Here is a 25,192-nt window from a genome sequence, read left to right as displayed (position 1 = left end):
TTATCAAAATGTATTATAATCCCACTGAATTTTAAAGTCTCATTCTAAGCTAAAATATAAAAGTCTTACTAAACTTTGTTTAATTATACCAAAACGTTAAACATAATTATGTACAATTAAGCAGCTATTAAAAATCTAAGAAAACAAGGGTACTGCCTTGAATTTTTCAGTGTTTGGCAATAATTAAAAATACATAGCTATAATACTTATTTAAACTCAATGATGTTGTTTTCAGTATTTCCACCTTTATTCATAGGCATAGAAAGTTAAGAAAAGTAGATTTTTTTATGTATTATGATCTCTTAAGCCATTTACTTTAAATTTCCAAAGAGGGAAATTTAATATTCTAAAAAATTAAATTTAGTATTGAATAAAAGTTTTTTATTTTATTGTTATAACATAAATTGATCTGATAGTATTTGTACATACAATTATCTATTCCTATTGAGTAAGTTTTCCACTGAATTAACTAATTACTTTTCTATTTTGTAACTATAAGAAAATATTTTAAAGCCTCAGGCTATTGACTTTTTTTATCTTCAACATTTCTCTCTTTTTTTATATAAAGTTTATTGTGCAAATTTTACTTTTGTAAGATTTAATATTGAATTAAAAATCAAGGATTCTAAAGTAGTTTTCACATGTACTATGTGATACTATATAACATACAAACACATTGGTAGTAATACTTCCACTTATGTAATTTACTGTGAAAGAGCAGATAATCTTAAATTAATATGAAATAGAATATGCATAATATATATTTTGTATCCATTAAAGGAATCTTAATCTGTCTCATGACTTTGCATAGCAATTCATAATAACACCTTTCCTTATGCTGTTTTAATACAATGGTCATCAGTGTACACCACACACACACACATATACACACACACACCCCTATGGCAAAGACATTCCCTTTTGAGTTGACTGTTTTATACTTGCATGCCCCTGCAGACTTAATCTTATTGATGGTGAATATCCTCATGCCTAAGAATTTTATAGATAACCCAGTAGAAAATATTAAAAATCAAAAAGGCTAATGGGAAGCAGGCTCGGAGATTGTGTCAATCTTTTTGGCCCTGTCGATAAAGACCTTCCTCATTTCATCAGGGCTCCTCGGAGTTCCCTGGACAGGGTGGTTTGGGCCCTTGGGAGTCACGCCATCTTTTGTTTGCAGACACGGTCCCATTCCATAGGCTGTGAAGCTGAATCGACTTTCCCTTATCTCATCATCCTGTCATGAGAAAAACATAAGAAAACACTTCAGTTATGGAATAGAGCATATATAACACATTTCAGAATCATAACTTAAGCTTTATTATGATAAATGTTAACATTTTTATAGGATAATTCAAATAAAGATGAGTGCTTTTTTTCTTCATTCAAATTTTATCGATTTATCCTGCTATATCATATAGATATATCCATTAAGAAATATGAAACTCTCAAATGATATGTTTTAATGAAAAATCTAAACATTCTGGTATTGTCTACATATTGCTAGAATATCTAAATTAACTGAGCAAGAAAACATCTATTTGAATAGTATGTTATTTTTGTTCATGAACTATGATGTCAAAGGGGAAAATACAATGATCATTGACTGAATTTTTCTTTTTCATTGAGGCAATCTTTTTAGAGCTAATTTCTGTAATTTTATGTTACTTTGTTGTTGTAGAGTGTAACTCAATAACACTGCTTGTTTTTTGTTATCCTCACTTAATGCTACTTCTATGTCTTATGCTAACCCATTTGGAAGACTACAAGATAGTTATATATTTTGATTTATATACAATTACTTTTCAAGTGCATTGGTTTAGAAGATATTATGAATAAAATTCAGCTAAAGTTTATTTCATGTTAAAGAAAATTATAAATTATTATGTTCTAAAAATGTTACTTTTTTCTTAAATGTTGCAAATTGAAGGGAATTCTCTATGTATGTACCAAAAAGAAAACCAAAATTTAAAAACATTATTTAATAAAAATATGTTAAATAAAAATTTTTATGATAGGAAAATATATTTAATAATTTATAATAAAATTCATTAATAAATAACTTAACAAATTTATTTAGAATGTAATAGTAGATGACTGCCAATTAATTAGATTCTTTTGTTACTAAAATTGGAAGTTTAAAAATTGACATTTTATTAATTTGTTATAGCTCTCCTCCTATGGAAGTAATTTTTGATGGTTATATAAGAGATAAAAGTAAGTGCTGAAGCTCTTGAAAAACTGTTAGGTTTGTGAAAGTAAAATTTCAATGAACAGCATGTTACAAAATATAAAAGTAAAAAATAGAAATTAAAATGTATTCTAAGAATGAGAAGATGATCAAAGTCAATATATTAATATGCAAAAGAAGTTGATATATTAATGTATAAAATAGGTTTCTGGTGAATTATAAAGGCAATTTCACCTGAAAACAAAAACACGATTATTGGAAAATATCTCAACTGTAAGATGTATAAGCAATTGAATTTTAAGGAAACAAGTACAACATAAAAGCTGATGATCCAAATTACATGTAACTACTTTTGTAATCTTGAAAAAAAATTGAAAATTGATTTTCTGACAGTCTTTAATAAGAATGTTTATTTATACTGGCAATTTTTTTAGCTTCCGTGGAAATTTTAAGGCTAAATTATTGTTTGCTTTGAATTTTCTATATCATAAAAAACAGTGAATATACCAAGAAATAAACTGTTCTTAAGTAAGTGCTGAAATAATATCCTTATAATTTAGTAAATTCTGCTGGTGTTGCATTCCAGAAGGAAAACTTAGGTCACCTGGGTAATTTGTACAGTTTTTGTGCGCAAACGAGCTGGATGCTGAAGTATAAATTAACCTTTTAAACCACATCAACCCATGTGTTTAAAAATAAAAAAAATCCATCTCAAAATAAGACAAAAGATATATTCTCAATGAACAATTACAATGAGGTGTTGATCTATTAGTTGAACCAATTGAGAGATTAATTACAAATTGCTCAGATTTTAGGATTCTAGCTGCTGTGTTTAGAAAAGTAGTATCCATTGACAACTTTTTCCCATTTTATTGAGAAATAATTGATATATATCACTGCGTAAGTTGAAGTTGTACCACATGATGGTTTGATTTACATATAGTGTGAAATGATTATAATAGATTTAGTTAACATTCATTATCTCATAGATAAAATAAAAAGAAAAAAATTTCTCCTTGTGATGAGAACTCTTAGGATCTACTCCCTTGTATACCACATGGCAGTGTTAACTAGTTATCACGTTGTACATTACATGCCTAGTGCTTATTTATAACTGGAAGTTTATACGTTTTAATCATCTTCCTCCATTGACTATCTTTCTAACCATCTGTCCAGAAGAACTTGTTATTTTCAAACCTTTAGAGACTCCCAGACCTCAAAACAGAGACGATCCTTTTAATATTTAACATATTTAGTAAACAACTGTACTTTTCTCAACTATATCTTCCCACACAACTGACAATGAATAAAGGGTTAACATCAGGTATGGGCTGTTTCAGAACTGCTGAGAATGACTTCTGATTTCTTCCAGCATCACTTCCTTGAAAATAATAGAGTTGAGCTAAATGGAGAATGTAGAGTTTGCTTCAATTACTGTGAAGGAGGACACCTGAATTGGGAAAGCCATGCAGCAGCCTGAAAGTCTTGGGCCTACGTGACCAGACACTATACAAATTTGGTGGGGAATAGGACTGTGGCTTCTCTGTGTCAAGATAATCACATATGGCTTGACTTTTGTCTGTGGCAGCTGTGTCTACACATCTGTGTGGGTGAGGGGCAAGGAAGCTGTGCTCTCAAGTAACTACCAGGCCTCCCGATGAGATGAAGATGCTATGTCTGATGTGGCGCCTGCCTCCCATGCTCCTGTAGGACTGAATAAACGTTATATTAGGTTAAAGCCTATTGTGCCTGAAGGGTCTGACTGACAGAGAGAACCCCAAATCTCAGCAGTGGTGACAGAAGCTGACTGACCAGGCTTTCAGATCATTTCAGACTCAATACAGCCAAAAGTTCTGGGAGGGAATTCTGATGAGAACACGATACTGACCTGCCCTGGATTTGAGGTGGCAAAAGCACCGTGGAAAATAATTGGGGATAAATCTTCCTATTGAAATATGAATGACAGACTTACCCCTTGTTAAATTGACAGATGGGTGATCAGTGAGATAAAACTAAAGGAAACCAGGGTAATAAAACTAAGGGGAAAGTGGCCCAAGATTCAATTAATTCCTTGCCTCCTATTAATTGATTAGCTGTGAAACTAAAACCACTTGGGGCAAAGAAAAATGAGAGCAAGTAAAGCAAGTAGCTTCATGGCCTGTGCTCAGGATGAAAACAAAAGTCCAGCTGAGACTTAAAAGGGCATTACACTTAATCTCTGTAACCCCAGGCAAATGTCAGTGGAAACCAGTAACTATTGTGGAGCCCTGTCAGATATAAATATAATTTGAGCCACAAGCAAAAGCCCTGTGTGTAATTTTAAATTTAAATTTTATATTAACTACAGCTTAACAAGTTAAAAGAAACAGGCACAACTAATTTTAATAATACATTTTCTTTAACTCAACATGTCCTAAGTATCATTTAAACATTTAGTGAAAGTAAAAATTAGAGATATAAAGATATTTTATATTCTTTATTTCATACTAAGTCCTTGAAGTCAGTACATATTTTAACATACTTCAGTTCAGACTACATATTTCTAGGGCCCGATAGCCACATGTGGCTTATAGCTACCATACTGAAAAAAAGCAATATTAAAGAGTTGAGTCTCCATGCTTTCCAGAATCTTAAGGTTGATTGACCTAGGAACCGATAATTTTTTTTTGCATGCTATAGCATGAAAAGCAATGTTGGCGTGAATGCTAACTCCTAACTTGCTGTAGCATTGCTAATCAATGAGCCTTTGGGAGTGGGGTAGAGCCCAGGGTGCTATTTAATCTATACTGAAAAAGGAAGCTGCTTGGTTCTCTACTGCTGTGAAACGGAACAGCCCTTTAGAAGAAGTAGCTATGTTAAGGGGGACATGGCAAACCTGTGCTGGCCATCCAATAATTAAAGATAAGCCTACCCAGACCTTATCCTTTGACCTAAACTCTGGTAGACACAGTGATTAGGCATGGGTTCCCCATGTGGCTCTCCTTTGGGGAAGGCAGGAGGGTATATTTAATTCATGGGTATATTTGTTCTTGCAGTTGCCATGCTAGGTGTTACTGGTGGGAAAAAAATATCTGGTCTATTCAGAAGAAAGGTCATGGCCAGAGGTGAATCTATTAGCTTTCTTTAGGTAGCTTTTAAGACACAGAAGAAAATTGACAGAATTCCTCTGAAAGATTTCCTGGCACATTATCACCAGCTGAGAGGAAGGAAATCTGTTCCAGTTCCGGCAGCTGCTTCCCCTTAAGGACCCCTGTTAAATGTGTTGCTTTCATCTCAGAAGTTAAATCCAATGATGCCAATGGGGAATGGAAACAAAAGGCACTGATATGGGTTGCTGAATTTACTCCATCCGTCAAGGCAGTTGAAACAAAGACTATTTGACTTGAAGGCCAGGATCTCCTTGCCCAGTTCTGAATGGGGTTCCAAGGCTATGCTATGCTTAAAGTTGAAGAGCCAGGGGGTGGTGAGCACAGCTTTTTGGGATTACTGGATGCCAATGCACAATGTACAGTAATACTGCTGAGGAATGAGAAGACAATATTAAGAGCAAAAGAGAAGCTTTTGGAGCAGAAAAAGAGGCAAAGTGATGCTGTAGTAGTAGTTATAACGGTCATAGTAAAGACTCCAGATAAGAAAATAAGGGACTAAGATATATGCAGTAGGTGGCATCACCTTTGGCTAAATGTATAATCTGAAAGAATATGACACATGAATGAATGATCTTGCCATTTCTGGCTTGAGCCTAATCTGGGACAGTTGTTCCTTAGCCCAGTTAGAATTGGATGTACTAAAATGAGAGCCCTTAGAATTGCCTAACCCTTCCTCGGTAGTAACTATTAAACAGTATAAGATTCCAGGCAGATGAAGGAAACTCAGCTCTAATTAAGTAAATGGTGGCAGCAGGGGTGCTAGTCCCTCATTAATTTTCTCTAGAAAAGTCCTGTCTGGCCTATGATAAAACTAATTGGGTCCTGCAGGATGACAGCTGAAGACCCCAACAGCCTCCACCACAATGAATACCATGAAAACCCTTCAAGAGTTTCAGAAGGACAAAGGAGGCCGGGATGCTTTGACAGACTCGACTAAGCCTTTCCTTTTAATCCCTCCCCACCCAAAGTAAAACACAGGGTGTCTTTTTGTGGGGTAGACCCAACCATCACCTTACTGTCATCCCTTAAAAAAACCTGAATTCTCCAGCATATTGCCACAACCTCGTTGGAAACGATTTGGTCCAGATCACTGTCAAAAGTTGGTTAATGATAAATGATAGTTTTCCTCTCTGAGGAGAAAGTCAAGGGAGGATTTGGAAACTGTAGTGGCCATGTGACTAAGTAAAGGTAGCTAACTAATCCAGAAAAAATTCAGGGCCCAGTTTCTATAACCTGGGCGATAACTTGGGCAAACTGCTAGAGACAATTCGCAAACAATAAAGTGCAAAGTGCTGTCTCTTCTGGATCCCACTATGAGAAAAACAACTTGCAGCACTATTTGAAATCTGGCAGAGACATTTCGTATTTCTGCTGGCCACACTATATCAAGTGACTGGAAGACAAAATGCATTGGAAAGGGATACAGGATCAAACTGTGAGAGTTGTACGGCAGCCAATGGCCCAAGCTGCTTTTCTGAGTCCTTAAAATTCATCAACTGCAAAGTTATCTGCTACTAAAACACACGTAGACTAGATTTTCTGGAAAAGCTCAATAGTGGCTCCCTAAGGTTGCTGCTAGGATTCCAAACTAGAAAACTCTGAAGCTGCGAGCAGGTATAGCTATTTGAATGATAGCTACTGGCATTCTCTTGTGCTCTGGTAGAAGCAGCTCCCCGAAGGACTCTAATGGGCATCAGACTATATTTAGGCCTAAGATACCTACCATATCATAGGTGATGTCAAAAAGGCATTCCAATCTAAGTTCCTGAGAAAATCAAAATGGTATATTCAGGAATAAGCTACAGGGGGTACCTCAGGGCAAAGTACATCGTATTCATGAAAAGATAGCCTGACGAGGGATCAGTGATACAGTCTCCGGTTGAGCCACCAGAGTGGCCTGAACCTCATGATTCTCATCTCATGGATGCAAAACAGGCCACTTTGTTCACCGATGGAAACCCTCATTTAGAAGGTCAGGACTCAAACCATACCCACGGTGCAGCAAATGACTATAGCTAAAGAAAGCAAGGTACGTCTACACGTTAGGATGACTTGAGAATAGTATATATGGCAATATCCAATAATTGGCCCTTGATACTCAAAGACTCCTGGGCCCAAGCCATGGCCTTGCCTTATGGTCAGGCAAATGGGTGCTTGTTAAATGGCCAATTAAGAACATCCCAGGGTAGTAGATACAATTTCTTATAAAAATTCCAGGGTGAGATTAAATTAGGTCATGTAATGTCCACCAAGTTGCTGCTTCAGAAGGGGACTAGAGTGCCAAGGCAGATGTCTTGGACTGGCCATGGATGTAACCATGGTGGTGTCCAGGCCATGCAGCAATGGACAGTACTGTGACATGTCCTTCTGTTGCTCGATGAAGCCATTGGTGTGGTGAGAGCTTGTCTTGAATGTTGACATGAGAAAAAATTGCTCAGAAATTGCCATTGGGTTGAGTTTCCCAATGACAGGAACTAACACATAGCTGGCAGATGGGCTGCATGGTCTTTGCCCATGGTTTCTGGAGGATTTAATGGATTTGGGCAGAAATAGACAGCTAGTCCATCTTGGGCTTTGTTTTACACTGTAACAAAAACCACAGCTTAAAATACTATTAATGGCTTGGAACAAGGCATGTTTATATCAGTTTGGGCCCCTAGAATAGATCTCATTGGACGAAGGAACAGATTTAATCATGGGCAGCATATAGAATGGCCCAAGAGCACATCATAGAAATGGGCATACCACAGCCCATCCACCTGCAGAGCAGTGGTTTAAATATAAATTGGAATGAGCAATTAAAAGATTTATTGTTAAACACAGGATGACAAGGACATGAGGGTTAGCTAGTTCACCGGATCAGTGTGTGCATGAGTGGGTGGGTATGAGTGAGAGGAAGGAGGAAAGCCTTTAGAAAGGTTTTTGGTTTCTGGTGGTGGCAGTGTGGGGGGTGGGTAATGATGCTGTAACACAAATCTGACTTTCCTACCTCAGAGATTTTTCTTTTGTGTTACCTGATATAATGATTCTGGGTGTACATATCCTATGTGCTTGAGTAGCTGTAAGGCCTCGCAATTAAATAGATACTTTAACTGCTGTCTCTCTTGCCTGTTATCCTTCTAAAAAGTTAAGTACCTGATATATAAGATTAAAGCCTATTTCTTATGTCTTGTAAATATGATTGTCTCCTTAAGCCTGTAATTAGAGATATAGTGCTATTCTGAGCAAAGCTACTTCACATTTGGATATTGCTTTTAATATAAAATGACACATTTGAACAATTTAAACTTAACTGTCTTCCTATAGCACTAGTCCATTATATAAGCTGGCAACAATTTCTAAAATTACCATCATTCTATGTGGGTAATGTTTCCTGCATTGTTGTGCACATAACACCAGTCTTGGAACCACTGGGAGGGATTGCGGAGACCCAGTTTTCTAGACTTCAATTGCAGAGATTCCTGCTCATTAGCTTTTTGGCTGTCCCAATAATCTGTATGTCCAACAAAGTCTGTAGGTGATAATATACAGTCAAATGTAGAAACAAAAGTTTCCTAAAGGCACAATACAGCTATGCTAGTCAGCTTGAATTTATCATGATGGAACATTTTTTGAATTCTTCTAACACTTTCTAATTTACATTTTAAATGGTTGTTTATGAAAATATGCCCTGTAATGTCTTTCATGCGAGTGTTATACTATTATTTTTCAATAATTCCTGTTTTTAAGCCTATTTCTTGGTGAGTTTTCTATATGAAGGTTATCTTTGTGATCTCTATTTTTATCCATTTTAAAATTTCTTATAGGCATATGTCAGAAAATAGACTTTAGAAATTATGTTATAGAATGTGATTTAATGCATTATTATTTTCAAAAGCATATGAAATATGATTTTCCTTACAAATCCACCACCAATCGCTTTCCTATTAATTTTGGAGTTGAATAAACAGAAACTTTTAATTTCAATAAAAACACTTTCTTCATTAAAATGTCTCGTTCAAATGTTTTTTCCTGGCAAAGGTAATAAAAAAGAAGGCACTGAGGATCACTCATGTTCTAAAAATGAAAATAAATTGGGTATCTGCATTATAAAAATATGTGTGTGCTATAGGAAATAGTTTTCAAATATTTTATGTAGTCATAAATATATTAGATGGTCCAAATTTAAAATCTGAGTCAAGATTGACATTCAAAATACAAATGTTTAATTATCGTTATGCAATTCCACGGCTTCATCATTTATTGCCAGAAGTCTGGATAGTCTTAATAAACCAATGCTAAGATTCTTGGTTTCTAGCTCCAGGTTTTTATTTAGGGTGAGAGAAAATATATAAAATACCTGATAAGGTACTCAAATTGCTGCTTTTATTAACATTTTGTTATAACCGTATTATTGTGGAAATCGCATAATATACAATATAAAAAAATACTGACTTGAATTATTTTACAATTAGATATTTTAAATCCACAGAAACCAAATTAGCACTAAAGTAGTAGGTAAAACAGGCCTACTCAGTTGCATACTCCTCAGCTGGCCTTGCACTTGTGTTTCACTAAAAATTAGCCAACAGCAAAAAACTAAAAACTGTGCTTTGCTCCTCTAGGCCTTACTGTCTGATTGTTACAATAGAAGGGGGTTGCTATGTGACAGTTAAGATTCTTTGTGAATCTAATTTCTGCAATCAAGGAGTCTTTAGTGTTGTCAACATGTTCCATAACACAGCACTAGTATTTTAGGCATGCCCATAGTCACATGGAGTCATCTCACACCTTCAGAAACAGGGTCTCAGCTACCTTAGACCAGGCAGTCAGATGATGAGAGAGCAAGGACCCCTGGACCTCAAAAAGGCCATGTGACTTTTTTTAAAAAGACAGGCCTACTGGAATTTTTTTTAATGGCTCCACTTAAAATAATAATTTTAAGCATGGTTGAAGCTTTTCTAATAGCTCATCATCAGTATTAGATTACTATATTAAAAGATGTATTAAATTATTTTGTAACTAATTTCTCTGCTTTGCAAAATTCAGTAATAAAATTATCCTGTGTTGATAGATGTTCTGATATGCAGTAATATTCTTTGTCCAATACACACTCAAATATTTCTTTGAGATAATCATCCTAATTTTCTAGAGATATTTTCCGCTTGAGTTTCTAATGAACTAAAGGCCACAAAAAGCAAACTGTTTAGACAAACATATAAAACCTTTGATACTATGTGTTAGCCAATATTTAATGTTCATAAAATTAAGGTACTTTACAACTCAAAATATAGGTAATAATAAAAATTAAATAGAATAAACTAAAAATGAGCTAAAGAACATGGCTTATTAAAAAGGTAAAATTGAAGAAATAGCTTAATTTACCCACAAGTAAATCCTTTTAATATGCTTCGATCGAGTTAAAAGGGTAGGCAATGAAGACTGTAAAAAGTTACTTCTTTAATGTACTATTCTATAAGTGGACCTGTTTTCACTAAATGATGAAAAAAAATGAAATGAAAAAAGTTTCAGTAATTAAGCATCAATATCATATTGTGAAACATTCAAAATGCTTTTTAATTTTATTTAGAGAATTATGTCAAAGACTGATTCATATAACATGCATATTATAACTGAAATATTAGAGATAGGTTAAAAATACAAAGATAGATATAGTCATTCAGATGAATTGCTTCCTTTCTATCATCAAACATTGCTTATTAATATATGTGTGAGATAAGAATTATCTCAGACAAGGAAAAGCTAGAGTTTATCACCACCAAACCAGTATTACAAGAAATTTTAAAAGGACTTTTTTAAGAAGAAAAAGAAAAAAAAAATCAAAAACAGGAATAATAAAATGGCAATGACTACATATGAAGAATTACTTTAAATGGAAATGGATTAAATGCTCTAATTAAAAGACATAAGGTGGCTAAATGGAGAGGAAAACATGGCCCATACATGTGCTGTGTACATGAGACTTCAGATCAAAAGATACACACAGAATGAAAGAAAAGATACCTCATAAAAAGGGAAATGAAAAAAAAAAAGCTGGGGTAGCAATACTTATTCCAGACAAAATAGACTTTAAAACAAAGGCTATAATGAGAAACAAATAAGGACCCAACAATTCCACTTCTGGATATTTAGCCAAAGAAACCCAAAACACAAATTCAAAAAGACATGCAGTCATATATTCATTGCAGCATTATTTACAATAGCCAAGTTATGGAAGCAACCTAAGTGTCCATCAATAGATGAATGGATAAAAAGGAAGTAGTACATATATACAATGGACTATTATTCAGCCATAAAAAGAATGAAATCTTGCCACCTGCACCAATATGGATAGACCTAGAAGGTATTATCTAAATGAAATAAGTCAGAGAAAGACAAAGACAAATATTTTATGATTTCATTTATATGTGGAACCTAAAAAAATAAATGAACAAAGAAAACAAAACATACTCTAGATATAGAAAACATTTTGATGGTTACTAGGTGGGAGTGGGGTTGATAAGATGGACGAAAAAGGAGAAGGAATTAAGAAGTACAAATTGGTAATTACAAAATAGTTTGGGGATGTAAAGTACAGCACAGGGAATATTGTAATAACTATGTATGGTGTGGGATGAGTACTAAATGTATAGGGGTGATCTCTTTGTAAATTATATAAATGTCTAATCATGGTATGGTATACCTGAAACTAATATAATATTGTATGTCAACTTTAATTGAAAATTTTAAAATTGTTAAAAATAAAAATAAATAATAAAAAAAAGAATTAATCACCTATCCTCTTCCAGTCCTCAAAAATGACCCCTCCTCCAAAAAAAAAAAAATCTGGTTTGGATGTGGGAGTGGTGAAGACATGAAGATTGTCAGTGAGTGGTAACAAAACATGTGACATCTAAGAGTGTTCGTAATGATTATGTGAAATGTTATGAGATACAACAGCATTAAATATGTTAGTTTTATCCTAATGTTTCTCCTCTAGTAGGTACCTTTGGGGTGTTCTTTATACAATCAAGATGTTAAGTATATTATCCCAAAAGTCTTTTTTAAAAATAATTTTCTATAACTTTTAATTGCCAAGTTGGAAAGTGAGAGGTAAAATGTTACTTGCTATTAATTATCACTTACATGATTTCAAAGTGATGTTGAAAAAAATATAACAGTGGCTTATTTTTTCTTGAGAAAAATTACCATCACTCAGAAAATTCTAAGGTAAGATGAATTATATGAATGAATTTATTTTCTAAACTAAATATTAGCCTAATATAAAATATTCAGTTTAATATATCTTATACATTTCTACATCATTTAAAAATGAGAGGCTTAAATGAATGAAATTATAGATGAGGTTAAAAATACTTTATAGTTGCAAGTCAATTGTCAATATAAAATTCTTTAAAATCTAGCTCCCTCAAGAAGCTTGCATTTGTTATAGATGACATATGAATTAGTTATGAATTAGCCAAGTTTATGCTTAGCATATTGAACTTAGAATCAAAGATGGAATGGTTTGGAGATTATTGAATGGTAAAATGTAAGCTTAAAAAAATAAATGTTTTATTTATGAATAAATGTTTTTAATGAACTATTATGAATATGTAATATGTATATTATAGGGTACTGAATAAAATAATTTTAAAAATCTATATATCTATTTCTAGCATAATATGCTAGATTCTTTCAGTGTTGACTCATAATTGTGGCATGACATAATATAATTGATGGCATATGTAAAAAGCAGTACTGTAAATCTATTTTAGCTAACTTTGAGATGAAAGTCTCTATAATACTGTGAAAGTACATTAAGTAAAGTTTATATTACTTTATGAAATATTATTTTCCCAAAAAAATATTTTAGAGGCACTATAGCTCTAAAAAATATAGCTGCATTTAACCTAAACTCTAAATATTTGTTTTCAGGAAATAATTAAATTCTCACAATTTTTGTTTTCCTTGAGCGAATGACATTTCTAACTTCTGTGTATCAGAGTCATTGAAATAGAATTTTGTTTACAATTTTTGGGAAACTATTTGTCTTCAGACATGTATCAAAGAGATATGTAGGAAATAACTTACCTATTGAAAAAATATCTTACAATCTAAAATATAGCATAAACTGACCTAGGATGAAACCTTTATTAAAAAATTTAATATATATGGGTGCTACATTGTTTTCAACAGTGGAGGTCATTTTTCAACCAAAATAGTGTACATGTATATTTGTATTTGTCCTAAGACTATAGAACTGAAAAAATGTACAGGGCAAAAAAATCAATTATTGGTTATTCTTAGAAGTTACTTTGAGTTATTTTTGAAGTAAGACAGAATATAAGTACCTAAGTAAATAAAATAATAAGTTTTTATACAGCTAGTCAAAATGCAGTCAATGACATATTCATTTTAAAAAGAGAACTATCGTGGCTAGCAAAACAAACTTGGCAATTATTTAAATCTAGAACTAACGTCCATGCTTATTTCATTGGTGTATATACATGATAATTAATATACAATAATAAGTAGGAAGATAGAGGTACTAGAATACTGTGTGAATGTGCTTTCTCCCAGAAAACCATTGGATCATTACATTATATTGCAATGCGAAAGAAGCAACATGAAATGCACTGAAGCAATCCCATATCATCCATATCTGTTAACAAATCACGTATGCTCAGAAATATGTTGGTGTCTTCATAACCCTGCAGGACTTACATAATGATATCATACATGGGAAGAGCAACTTCTAATCAAAATACTTTCATGTCATGCACACACTCACTCATACACAGCACGGGATAAGCGTCTATGACCAGGTGTGGTGGGTAATATGCACACAGCAGGCAATGACAGTGTGGGGTGGGGAAATCTGCATACAAAATCTTATTCTTTCACAATAGACAAAAGGTTCACTTGTACCTTTAGAGAGACAAAAGTAAGGTATAAAATATTGTCTCCAATGCCAAAGCCATGCTGAAGCAAGTTAAAACTTTCCTGGGACTAATATTTATGTCAGTATCAGTTTCCTTGTTGGGACAAATTTTCTATAATGAGGCTATTTTATGTTGCCTTTTCTGCCAAATTAGAGTTCTAAAAAAAACTTATGTAAACCAGTACTCATGAAAAGAAAGAGCACCGGGTTGACATTTAGACTCATTTTGATTATGTTCATTTAAAGATTTAAATTGATCAGATTGTGTCTAAGCAAAACACGTTTTCATTTTTTTTTTAAGGATAAGTTCCTTTGTCCCAGAGAGTTATTAGCTTGAAGAAAATAGTCTTTAAAAGTTAAAGATCAAGCCCAAATTTACATGATGATTAGACTGTTTGTAAAAATAAATGGGAAACATATAACTTCTAATAATGTACTTCAAGTCGTATCATTTCTTTTTAAAAATAACATTATTGACTGTTACTGAGGTAAACCTGATTTTTCACCAGAGTTCTTCCTGCATTGCTTTTGTAAAGCAGTATTTAATTAAATTTGTGTCTTCTATACTAAAGCTCCTCTAAGCACTCTTTAGTTACTGGAAATTTAAATATATACCTCTCCCAAAGAGGTTACTATATGCGATTATGCAAATTCGATGCAATTAACATTTTAAAAAATTTACAGTTAAGATAATCAAGTAAAGATAATTGGATCATGTGAAAACTTTTTTCAGGGATAAAAATAAAAGACAATTGGCTAGCTATGTTTGGAACAAATATACAATTTTATTAGAAAAGAAAAATAGTTGAGTGATTATATATTATAATATAAGAAAACATAATAAATGTTTTATAATAATACTGGGTCTAGATATTGGCTATGATATTGAGATTACACTAATATTTATCTAATATTATGTCTCTTGTCTATTCATCTAACATTATATCAATCCTTAACTGAGGTATGCCTGTATGCAGTAGAATCATCTGGTGAGGTATTTTTAAATACAACTTTTCCTAGAAATTTTAGTTTAATAAACTGGACTGTTCGGATATGATTTCTTAGCCTAAATTCTTGGCTTTGGTATGGTTTAAATTCAATTACTAAATCTGGACACATGTCCTTCTGATTTCTTTCTAATCAAACATTTTAAAGGATGCCATTATTAAAACCAAAATTATTCATTTACTATAAAGAACTTCAACATACCAACATTCAGAATGAATTCTATAGATACATCAGCTGGACAAAAGCTTTTCATTTTTACCTTATTTTTAGGTTTCTATTTTCTGGCAAGAATGATTTGTATAAATAAATTTCCCATTTATTTTGAAATTGATGTTGTCAAACATGTGATTTTTCTTCTATGGAGGCTATAATAAAATATATGTGATATTTTTGTTGAATATGTATTTGAAAATCTTTTTGATTGATCAAATAACTTGGTTAATGAAGGATAATATTTAAAAATCCTTTTACTAAATGAGGAAAGAGAAATGGAAGTGTTAGAAAAAAAAGAGTATCAGCTGAAGGAGGTGATGGTGGTTTGGCTTTAAATATTCAAGAGCCCGTGTTTCCCCACCAGACACTGCCTGGGTGCAGAATACTCTGTCTGCTTTTTTACTGATGACCACATTCCTCTACTTAGATTTAAGAAAGTGAATTTACCGTGTCTGAGAAACGGTAAAACTTCTCCAATGCAAAAGCTTCTGTCTGTGGGAAGGTAAAGTGGACCAAGAGGGATTGAGAAACCAGAGAATCAAGGCATATATGATTAAATATAATTGCACAATTGGTTTTAATTACATGTATCATTTCAACATACATATGCATCAATTAATAGATTTTCACATATGCAAGCTATCCACTCCTCAAAGTATGAAATGAACTAAAAAGCTGGACTTTTTCGACTTTTTCTCACACGAAATATTAATTATAATATTTACTCCCTGAGTATTTCAAATAGTGATCAGAAAACAATAGGATATTACTATTTTTTGCATTTCTGCATTTTCCTAACATGCCAGTCACTAGAAAACTTAATCTTGCTGTCTTTCTGTGAGCTAAAGAAGGAACGTCAAATATTTGTAACCTGATACTCTTTAGGTGGTAAAACCGAATAAAGAGCAGCTTTTTGAAGGATAATTTTTTTTAAAGGAGAAACTAGATCGAGCATGTAAACCGTAGTCTGTTATGTTATCCATTGGATACGGTGACTGTGGATGTGTGATGGGAGTAGAAAATATCTGAGCTCTCAGCCTCCATTTGGACACCACACGCGTAATACTTTTTTCATGTCTAGTGTTGTCAGCACCGGGTTGATATTTTCTAAACTGTAGAAAGGAGGAGAAAAGTAGAGAAATGGAAAAAAAAAAACATAGAAAAGCAACTCAAAATGAGATGAGGAAATAAATATTGCCTTACTTCTGTTTAATGATGTTAAAAGGAAAAATTGTCTTTATCACTCATGATGAGGGAAGAAAGACAAGAGCTCCACCTCTGTAATACAGAGTTTTTGTTCTGTTAATAATGTTTCAGCCAGTGCCAGGTATCATTAGAGAAAGGGGGAGCAAATAGGCATTAATGGAGGCAAAAAAAAAAGGGGAGGGGGGAGAGAAAAAGGGAGAGTAAGGAAGAATGAGAAAAGTGTAAGAAAACCAGCCAATAGCAGTGAAGTCAGAGGAAGGAGATTTTTTGAAAGTTAATCTTCCATCAAAATATGTTTTAATGTACAAATGATATGCTCTTACTTTCATAAAAATGTGATCAAATACAAGCTCTAGCATTGTTTCTCTGTCCAATGCATTACCCAGAGTATCGAAACGCTCATGTTCCTTCCATGCTACACTGAACTGGAGCAGGTGATGATTCTGGGGAGTCAAACATGACTAAATAAGTCATGGAAGATGATTAATATTTTGGAAGATGATTAATACTTTGGAAGATGATTAATACTGAGTAGGCTCAGCACTGAGAGGTCAGGGGTTAGTGCTCTAAAAAGGTTTTCTGAATCTATAAATCACAGTCAATAAGTCAGAAACCGTAAGAAATTCTTTAAAAATTAAATCCTTAAAAATGCATACTACATGAGCCAGAAGATGAATTTTAAGATTTGAGTATGTTTTGACTTAAATCTGCCAGTATATTGGATTCTGGCCACGATTTATCCTGTTGCATACAACTTTGATATTTCTCTATTGCTTAAGGATCCATTTGCTTTTAAAATATCAGCAGGCACATTCACATTAAAAGAAGGAAAGTCATAGATATGCTGGTCAATACGAATGTTCTCTTACAGAATAAGAAAAGGGTTAATTAAAACTATGTGATTGTAAAGAAAGATGACACTACAAGTCTTAATAAAGGGGAACAACCTCATTCTTTACATCCAAATCCAATTAGAAGATTATTTCAATTTCCTGTGACCTCCTAATGATGTTCTAAATAACATTTCTGCTGGGTTTCATTTACCAGGTGATAGCAAGGCAAAAATAGTATCTTACTGTGTTTTCCATGGGAATTCAGAAGAAATGTCTTAAAAAACATGAAAGTATGCATTAAAAAAGACACCACATAGCTTTACATGAACAGTATAATATTAATAAATAGGTAATATTTTATGGAAATATTAAAGGAATTAATTCAAAAAAGAATTTTAATCATTATATTTGATGACGCATATCAAGTAAAACCACCAGAAACACTCTAATATTGTAAATGGGAAATGATATATTTTTGTCAAATGTAGCAAAAAATGGTGTCATTCCAGGAAGTACATTAGAAAGAAGTTGATTAAGCTCTCATGTCACCAAATATGCTGTATAAAGTACAGCTAGGTGTCATGGTTTTCTGCCAGAAGCTATTTTTGACAATTTAAGTTTCAGTTAGACAAAACCAAAGGAACATCATATCATTTAATCTCCAGTCTCCATTTCCTCTCTGTACATCCTATTAAATATAACAAATTCACTTTCTAGTGCAGAGTGGTACCCCAGCGAACCTAGTGCATTTAATCGCTTACCTTATTCTTTCTCTTTCGTCGAAATCTCAGAAGTTCTTTGTGTTGTCTTGATACAAAATTTACAGCTGCATATTCCAGAAGCGCTGAAAACACAAAAAGGAGGCATACTGCCATCCAAATGTCAATAGCCTTGACATATGAAACCTAGCCGAGAGAGAGAGAGAGAGAGAGCAGCAAATTGACTTGTATTGTTACTTCCATTGAGAATGAAACTGAATTTCTGATTCTAAATTATACCATTTATATACCAGCTTGGAAAAAAAGGAAATAACACCAATATATTTTTTCACTTAAGAATTTTTCAGTAATTATTTTCACAAGGTTTACATATTAGTCATATATTAAAATTTGTGTATTTTTTGCTAATTTTTTTCCAATGGCACTAGACCAAACCATATGATTGATGAAAGAAAAAATAACATGAAATGTAATTTCATCTTTAGGGTAGCTTAGTGTAATGCTTGAAAGATATGAAATAACGTTAAAATATACCTTCATGGTAGGATAATGCTTGAAAAAGTATTAAGTAACATTGAAATACAGATAATGCTATTGACCTTTTAGCTCCATATTTTCTTCACTAAAAAAGTGTTTTATTTTAAAATAATTTTAACCTTACAGATGTTGCAAGAACAGTAAAAAGAACTTTTACATTCTGCAGTTAACATTTGGTTACATTTATCTATCTCTATCTCTATCTCTGTCTTTATATCAATATTTATATTTATGTTGTTCTCTCTGACCTATTTGAGTGTAATATGAAGACATGATGCCACATTACCCCTAAATACTTATGCGTATTTTCTAAAAGAAGAGGACACTCTCCTACATGACTTTAGTACATCAAAGTGAACCAGGAATTAACAATTGATAAAATACTACCATCTAATCCTAAAAACCCATTTTCATTTTACCAATTGTTCCAATAATCCCCCTTTCAGCAGAAAAAAATATTATTTTTCTTCCAGTCCAGGGCTTAATCTAGAATCCTGTGTTGCATTTTGTCATCATATCTCTTTAGTCTTCAATATGAAACATTTGCTCAATCTTTCCTTGTCTTTTATGACCTTTATATTTTGAATGAGTACTGCCCAGTTTTTTAATGTCTTTTACTTTTGATTTATCTGATATTTCCTCATTTTAGACTCAAGTAATGGAATTTTAATAGGAACAGAGATGCTCCGTTCTTCACAGTATATCACATCAGGTGGCACTCAATGTGGATCAGTTGGTTAAAGTATTATTGTCTATTACATTTCTCTATTAAAAATTTACTAATTTTTCCTTCAGTGTGGATGACTTTACATAAATATCCTTTTTCTCTTAAAATTTTTACCCTCTAGACATTGAAGATATTTGCCTGAATCAATTATTACATTCTTCCACATTTATTTGTTTGTTTGTTTATTTATGTTTTATTTATAGTACAGACTGAGAATAACAATTATGTTCAATGTTATAATGCATTAACATCATTATTTATTTTCATGTCCACATTACCTAGATTGAGTCAGTAGGAGCCTCTAGAAGTTAGCCCATATATCCTTTCGGCAAGTCTCCAGCTTGATTTGAGTACTTCCTTACTTTCTGGCACAAAGTATTCCAGACTTGTACTTTTCCTGTTCTAGTCCTTGATTATGATTTTTCTCCTAGAATCTTTTCTTTAGTAAAGAACAGCTTTTAGAAACCAACACTTGAGCACCGAGTTTGCTCACTGTTTCTAGACCTTCTTAGTAGACAGAGCTAGGAATTTTATATATATGTATATATATTTTCATATACATGTATATATTTTCATATATAATTATATGTATAGAACACATATAATACTATATATTTTTATGATTATTTATAATTATATATTTTATGAGTATTATATATTATATATACAAAACATCTATCATCTCCCTATCTATTGATCTATATTTAAAACACGAATTTACACTGGTATTTCAAGTTCCAAGTCAAAAACCTCAAGATTCATTCTAACCTTTACCTTTTCCATATTTGTAGCACTTTCTCGACACTGAGAAAATTGGTTCCCATCATCTTCAACATGTATTTAATTATTCTCCCTGTATGTAACCAATATCTTAAATCTGCCGGCTGCCCCCAGCTGTCTCATCAGTTCTGGCCCCATACCCAAAGGTCCCACTGGCTGCCTTGGTCCTGATCATCTCCTTGATTGACCCTGGTCTTGTGAGACCCAGCCAGTCCCCTTGACCCTGACTACTTCCTGCCACCTTAAAGGTAAGGAAGAGAAGAGAAGAGAAAGAAAGGGAAAAGAACAGAAAGAACAGAGAACTTTAAAATTATTTTTTTAAGAGAAGAAACACTAAGAGAAGTGAAAGAAAGAGAAGAGGAAAAGAAAGAGACAGGCTCTTATTTCCTAGAAACAGATTCCTATAGACTTAAGTCCTTTGGAGAGAACGATTCAGTAACTTTTAAGAAATTCCTTTAATATTGCTCTCAGGTTAACTGGGCAGCGATTTGAGGTTTTAACTGAACAAATATTGCCGTATATGTCAATTGTTCAAGAATAAAAAATTGCCTTGGGTCTTAGTGTCAGTTTTTTATTGTGTATTTGTATGTATTACACAGCTAAAGTGTTATATCATGCAAGCAGTGTTAGCAAAATCATTACGTTTGGTGGAGTAATCATGAGATCACTCATTTTATTTCATAACTTAGACATGCCAATAGATGTGAAAAAAGTTATCTCATTTGCCAAGAATTAGAAATAAGAATGAAAGATATTTATGAGAAGTATTTTTTTCAGTTTTTCCTAGGAAATGGACAATTACTTAGAAGTTTGCTTTCCACTGACAAATAAAAGTCCCTTTCTCAAGAAGATGTGGATTCAGAAGATGTGGGCAATGATGCATTATTTCCTCCTTTAGACCAGTGTATAGTTATCTTAAAGAGCAAATATTACACTTTGGAAATTTGATTATTTCGATGCTGTTTGTATCGTCTGCATTTTTTTTCTTTCTCATCATCCTTAATATTTGGTGAAGTTATTTTTGTCAAATGTCACCCTGTGGAAATCTTAACTAAATATAGATTGTGGTATAAAAGAGGAAATGGCTCAATATTTGGGAGAAGTTATGGTCAAGTATAAATTTTAATTTCATAAATTCCACAGTTATGCCAGAAATTTTGGGCTGCCTTCAAATAAATACAGTCTTGAAAGATGCAGCACTGCTTTCAAAGGCACTGTCTCAAGCTATACCATTGCAGGAAGAATATGAGTCGTAAAGTTTGTGTGCATTCTTTTAACAACCTGAATCTATAATGATATGAACCAAAGAGATTAAATCAGAAATTTGCTTTCTGAATTAATCCAACATAACAGACATATACAAACATCTTAGTGTCTACCAGTGTTCTACTCACTGTGAACGGCTCCCAATTGTTGAGCCTTAAAAGCCTACTCATTCTCTGCTCTTACTCCCTTCACCTATTTCAACTCTTTTTCTCCTCCTCCACCTTCACTGTCCCTCCAGGCACAGCAAACTCAGGACCTGGGTAGTTTGCAACTCTAAGCCTAGTAATCTTAAATAAAGACAGCCATTCTTACTTCCGCATATTGGAAGCATACTCATGACCTAAAACACGATCCCTATATGATTCAGCACCACCAACAACAGAACAAGGAGGTGCAACCCTACCATGTGCCTGGAAGACAGGGAAAGTGAGCATAAGTGGCAAAGGGAATGGATGGGGCAGATTCTACTATTTGTACTTCTTAAAGCAAAAACAAGGATCCCTACAAGCACACGATTGAGGACCATTGTGGATTATGATCTGAACACTGTTTATGATATCTTGAATAGAAAACTAAAGCAGCTTTATTAAAGAGCAGACCTCATCGCTTTGTAGAAAGAAGCTGTTAATTTTTAGAGTGCAACATAAAGAAGAATAGAAAGACACCTCCCCTGATCTTCAGCCAAAAATTTCCTCACATCATAGTGCCAGGTTAAAGTTCAGTAAAATCAATTGGAAGGAGGTATAAAAAAAAAATGGAGTCCAGGTAGCACTCTGAAGCACTATCTTAATCTAGGACAGATATAAATAGATATTGAGAAAGCAGAGAGTAGACAGGCAGGATGCAAGCCAAATTCAGTCATGAGAATGAATTTCTTTGGTGTTTCGAAAAAAAGAAGATGCTCCTGAGCATGGAATGCATCTCACTAGTTAACCATAGTACTCATCCCAATCCCTATTAATTATACCAGGCTGCTTCGTTCACTTATTTGTACATATGACCTTGGAAGCCTTTTGATTTTGCGCTCTCTGATTCAAAGGGAAATACAGATTGCATATCTCTCAGGCAATCCATCAATAAATTTACTTTTACACTAGTCTTTGATAAGATTATTATGTAGCAACAATTTTAGAATATATTCCCTTACAAATACATTGGATGAGCTATATTTTAAGTATAGCACCTTATGTTGTAGTTGAGAGGCCTGCCAAGATGCCTTCACCTTACTCCACACAGAGATGATCAAAAGTTTTGCCTCCTGGGATCAATAGTATCCTATATACCATAGCTCATGGGTAACAAAGCATTAATGAGTAAACAGTTATTAGATTATAACCCGGTCTATAAAATTATAGTAAATTACACTTACTAAATTGTAAATTATAACCCAGAACACTATTAATCAATCTAGAAATAGAAATTTAAAATGCATTTACAAGCACGACTTAACTTTAAAAATAAGTCATTGATTTAACCAGAATCTGGAGCCTGAATCACAAAATCTCATGTAAATCTACCTGTAGGCACCTTATGAGGTAAAATTTCCAGGAACCACTTGAGAGTGATTATTTTGTCAATTCTCTCCTCAATTCAAATTTGTTTTATTTGAGAAAGAGGTATAAAACAATCACACTGTATTTATACTGGTTACCTTAAAGGGCCCTTTTAATAAGGTGATTCGTCCTTTCTTTACTGACAGTCAATCCTGGTAGATTCTCCCACTTTCTTAGAATTTTCAAGTAAACTGTGATGAATAATTCTGGCTGTGGAATGGTCAAGTGACTCAAGTGTACAGCTACATGCTTTTTCTCTGAGATATGCTGAAAATTTTCCAGCATGTATCATGGCTTTATCCTAGGTGTTTTATTTCAGATCACATTGTCTATTTATTAATCTTTGGTTTTGTAAAATCGCAGTACACTTAATCCTACATTTCTCTCTCGTATAAAACCTGTAAAAGAATTTTGTAATGCTTACAGGAAAAAATAATACAAGTCTCGAAATCATTTTGATCTCCATTTAAGACCTAAAGCCAGAAAGAGAAAGAAATAAGAACAAAGAAAAAGAATAAATAATGTTTTAAAAACATGTTGAATGGAATAAAGCCTTTACTGAAAAAGCAAAAAGAACTGTTTGGAGGACTGTGTTTTGGAATACTAGATGGTGGATCACACAGCACAGAATGTTGTGAACTTTGACATTTATTATCTTGGAAGGTGATATAGTAGCAGAGTCCTACTGATGTCACATTCATACTGATTATGATCCTCCTAACCCTTAGTAAATGAAGCATGCTTTGAACACAGTATTTATTTTCCACATAAAGGTTTTTATTTTAAGAGAGAAAATGTGAGAGAATTGTAACAGCAGAGCTGCATTATTCCCAAAGAGATAAACTTGACCAATTCCTCCAGTCACCAGATAAGAAAAGTGCAACCAAAATGATTAAGGGATTTTGAAAGTTCACCCAGTTATCTGTAATTTCTGCTTTAGCTATGAGTTTATCATCGACATAACTCTTATGTTTAGCACTTAGATGAAACTATAAATTCTGAATATTGCTGGAAATGCTCCTTAGGAGTATGCTGTTACCAACATTTCTTAATATATCTATTTTTTTGACCTGCTTAGTTAAGGTTGAATAATTGTGGCTTCTCTCTCCTCTGTATGTTTGTACTGGACGTTTTGTATTTCTGTAACATCATCTTTATTGTAATGCTATACCTTCCTATTCCCTTCTCCTCTGAGGTCTAACGCCCTCATTTATAACTTCAAATGGGAATCAAAAAGACAGGTAAAGACTGATAGGTGCTTTCAACACTGATTTTTGGGACTGATTCTTTATTCCAATGGTGAAGGGGGAGTTTTACATCGGTTATTACCTGTCAAGAAGATTTGTGGAATGGTTCTTGGATATATGTGAATGAGGTAAAGGTAGTTTAAGATATCATTTAGGTAAAATTAACTCAAAGTTGCATATACATCTTTGTTTTTAAATTTAGTTTGATGCCAAAGCCATTGTTGTTTCAAAATATTTTACACTATGTGATTGATTATAGACTTTTTTCCTAATTGTGCCATCATATTTAAAAATTGATGCAGTGGTTCTCTGTCTATGTCAACTACAGAGGACATGCTTGATAATTGCTAATTTTCAGCTTAATGAGATCTAGTAAGCCCAATAAATGTAGACTCTAAGATCAAATGTAGAGCCAGAGATATCTATTAATTTCTATTCTTTTTCTTATAGAACCCACCTATGTTTAGAAATTATCTATTAACAAAATATTAATAAAATTGAATGATATTCATATGCGTTATATCTTATGATTTTAACAAAAAGGTGTGAATAAACAATTCTTTCATCTTCTAAGCTTCTTTCTTTTTCTCTCTTTTTTCCTAAATGTATGTAATATGGAATCAAATTATTAATATATTCAATGAAAATTTTAAAAATTGAATATATTTCTCACAAAATATTGTATTATAAAGTTAATTTCTTTATTAAATATTTTATTACATTAATAAATTTAAAATGAACCTACTTGCATCATATTTGTACTAAACTTGATTTAAGTGGGGGATGGGTGGGTGAAAGGGGAAAGGGAATATAATCAATAATATTTTGATAAATTTACAT

The 25,192-nt window shown here is 33.0% G+C and overlaps 1 protein-coding gene across 2 annotated transcripts in view; it reads right to left on the bottom strand.

Annotated features, from left to right (window-relative positions):
- Positions 1-905: 905 nt before the first annotated feature.
- GLRA3 (glycine receptor alpha 3) overlaps positions 906-25,192 on the bottom strand; it is a 131,833-nt gene continuing 107,546 nt past the window's right edge. The window contains exons 8-10 of one of the 2 annotated variants that reach the window (XM_039876344.1): positions 18,285-18,428; positions 15,932-15,976; positions 906-1,237 (exon numbers count right to left, since the gene is read on the bottom strand). In XM_039876344.1, coding sequence (XP_039732278.1) covers positions 1,040-1,237; positions 15,932-15,976; positions 18,285-18,428 — 387 coding nt within the window. In that variant the 3' untranslated portion in view covers positions 906-1,039. The remainder of the gene's footprint in view (positions 1,238-15,931; positions 15,977-18,284; positions 18,429-25,192) is intronic. The other variant, XM_039876345.1, reaches the window with a different exon arrangement.

This window comes from Pteropus medius, unplaced genomic scaffold (genome assembly GCF_902729225.1).
Source record: "Pteropus medius unplaced genomic scaffold, Ma_sr-lr_union100, whole genome shotgun sequence".
NCBI classification, from domain to species: Eukaryota; Metazoa; Chordata; class Mammalia; order Chiroptera; family Pteropodidae; genus Pteropus; species Pteropus medius.
This window is presented reverse-complemented; position numbering and strand designations above follow the sequence as displayed.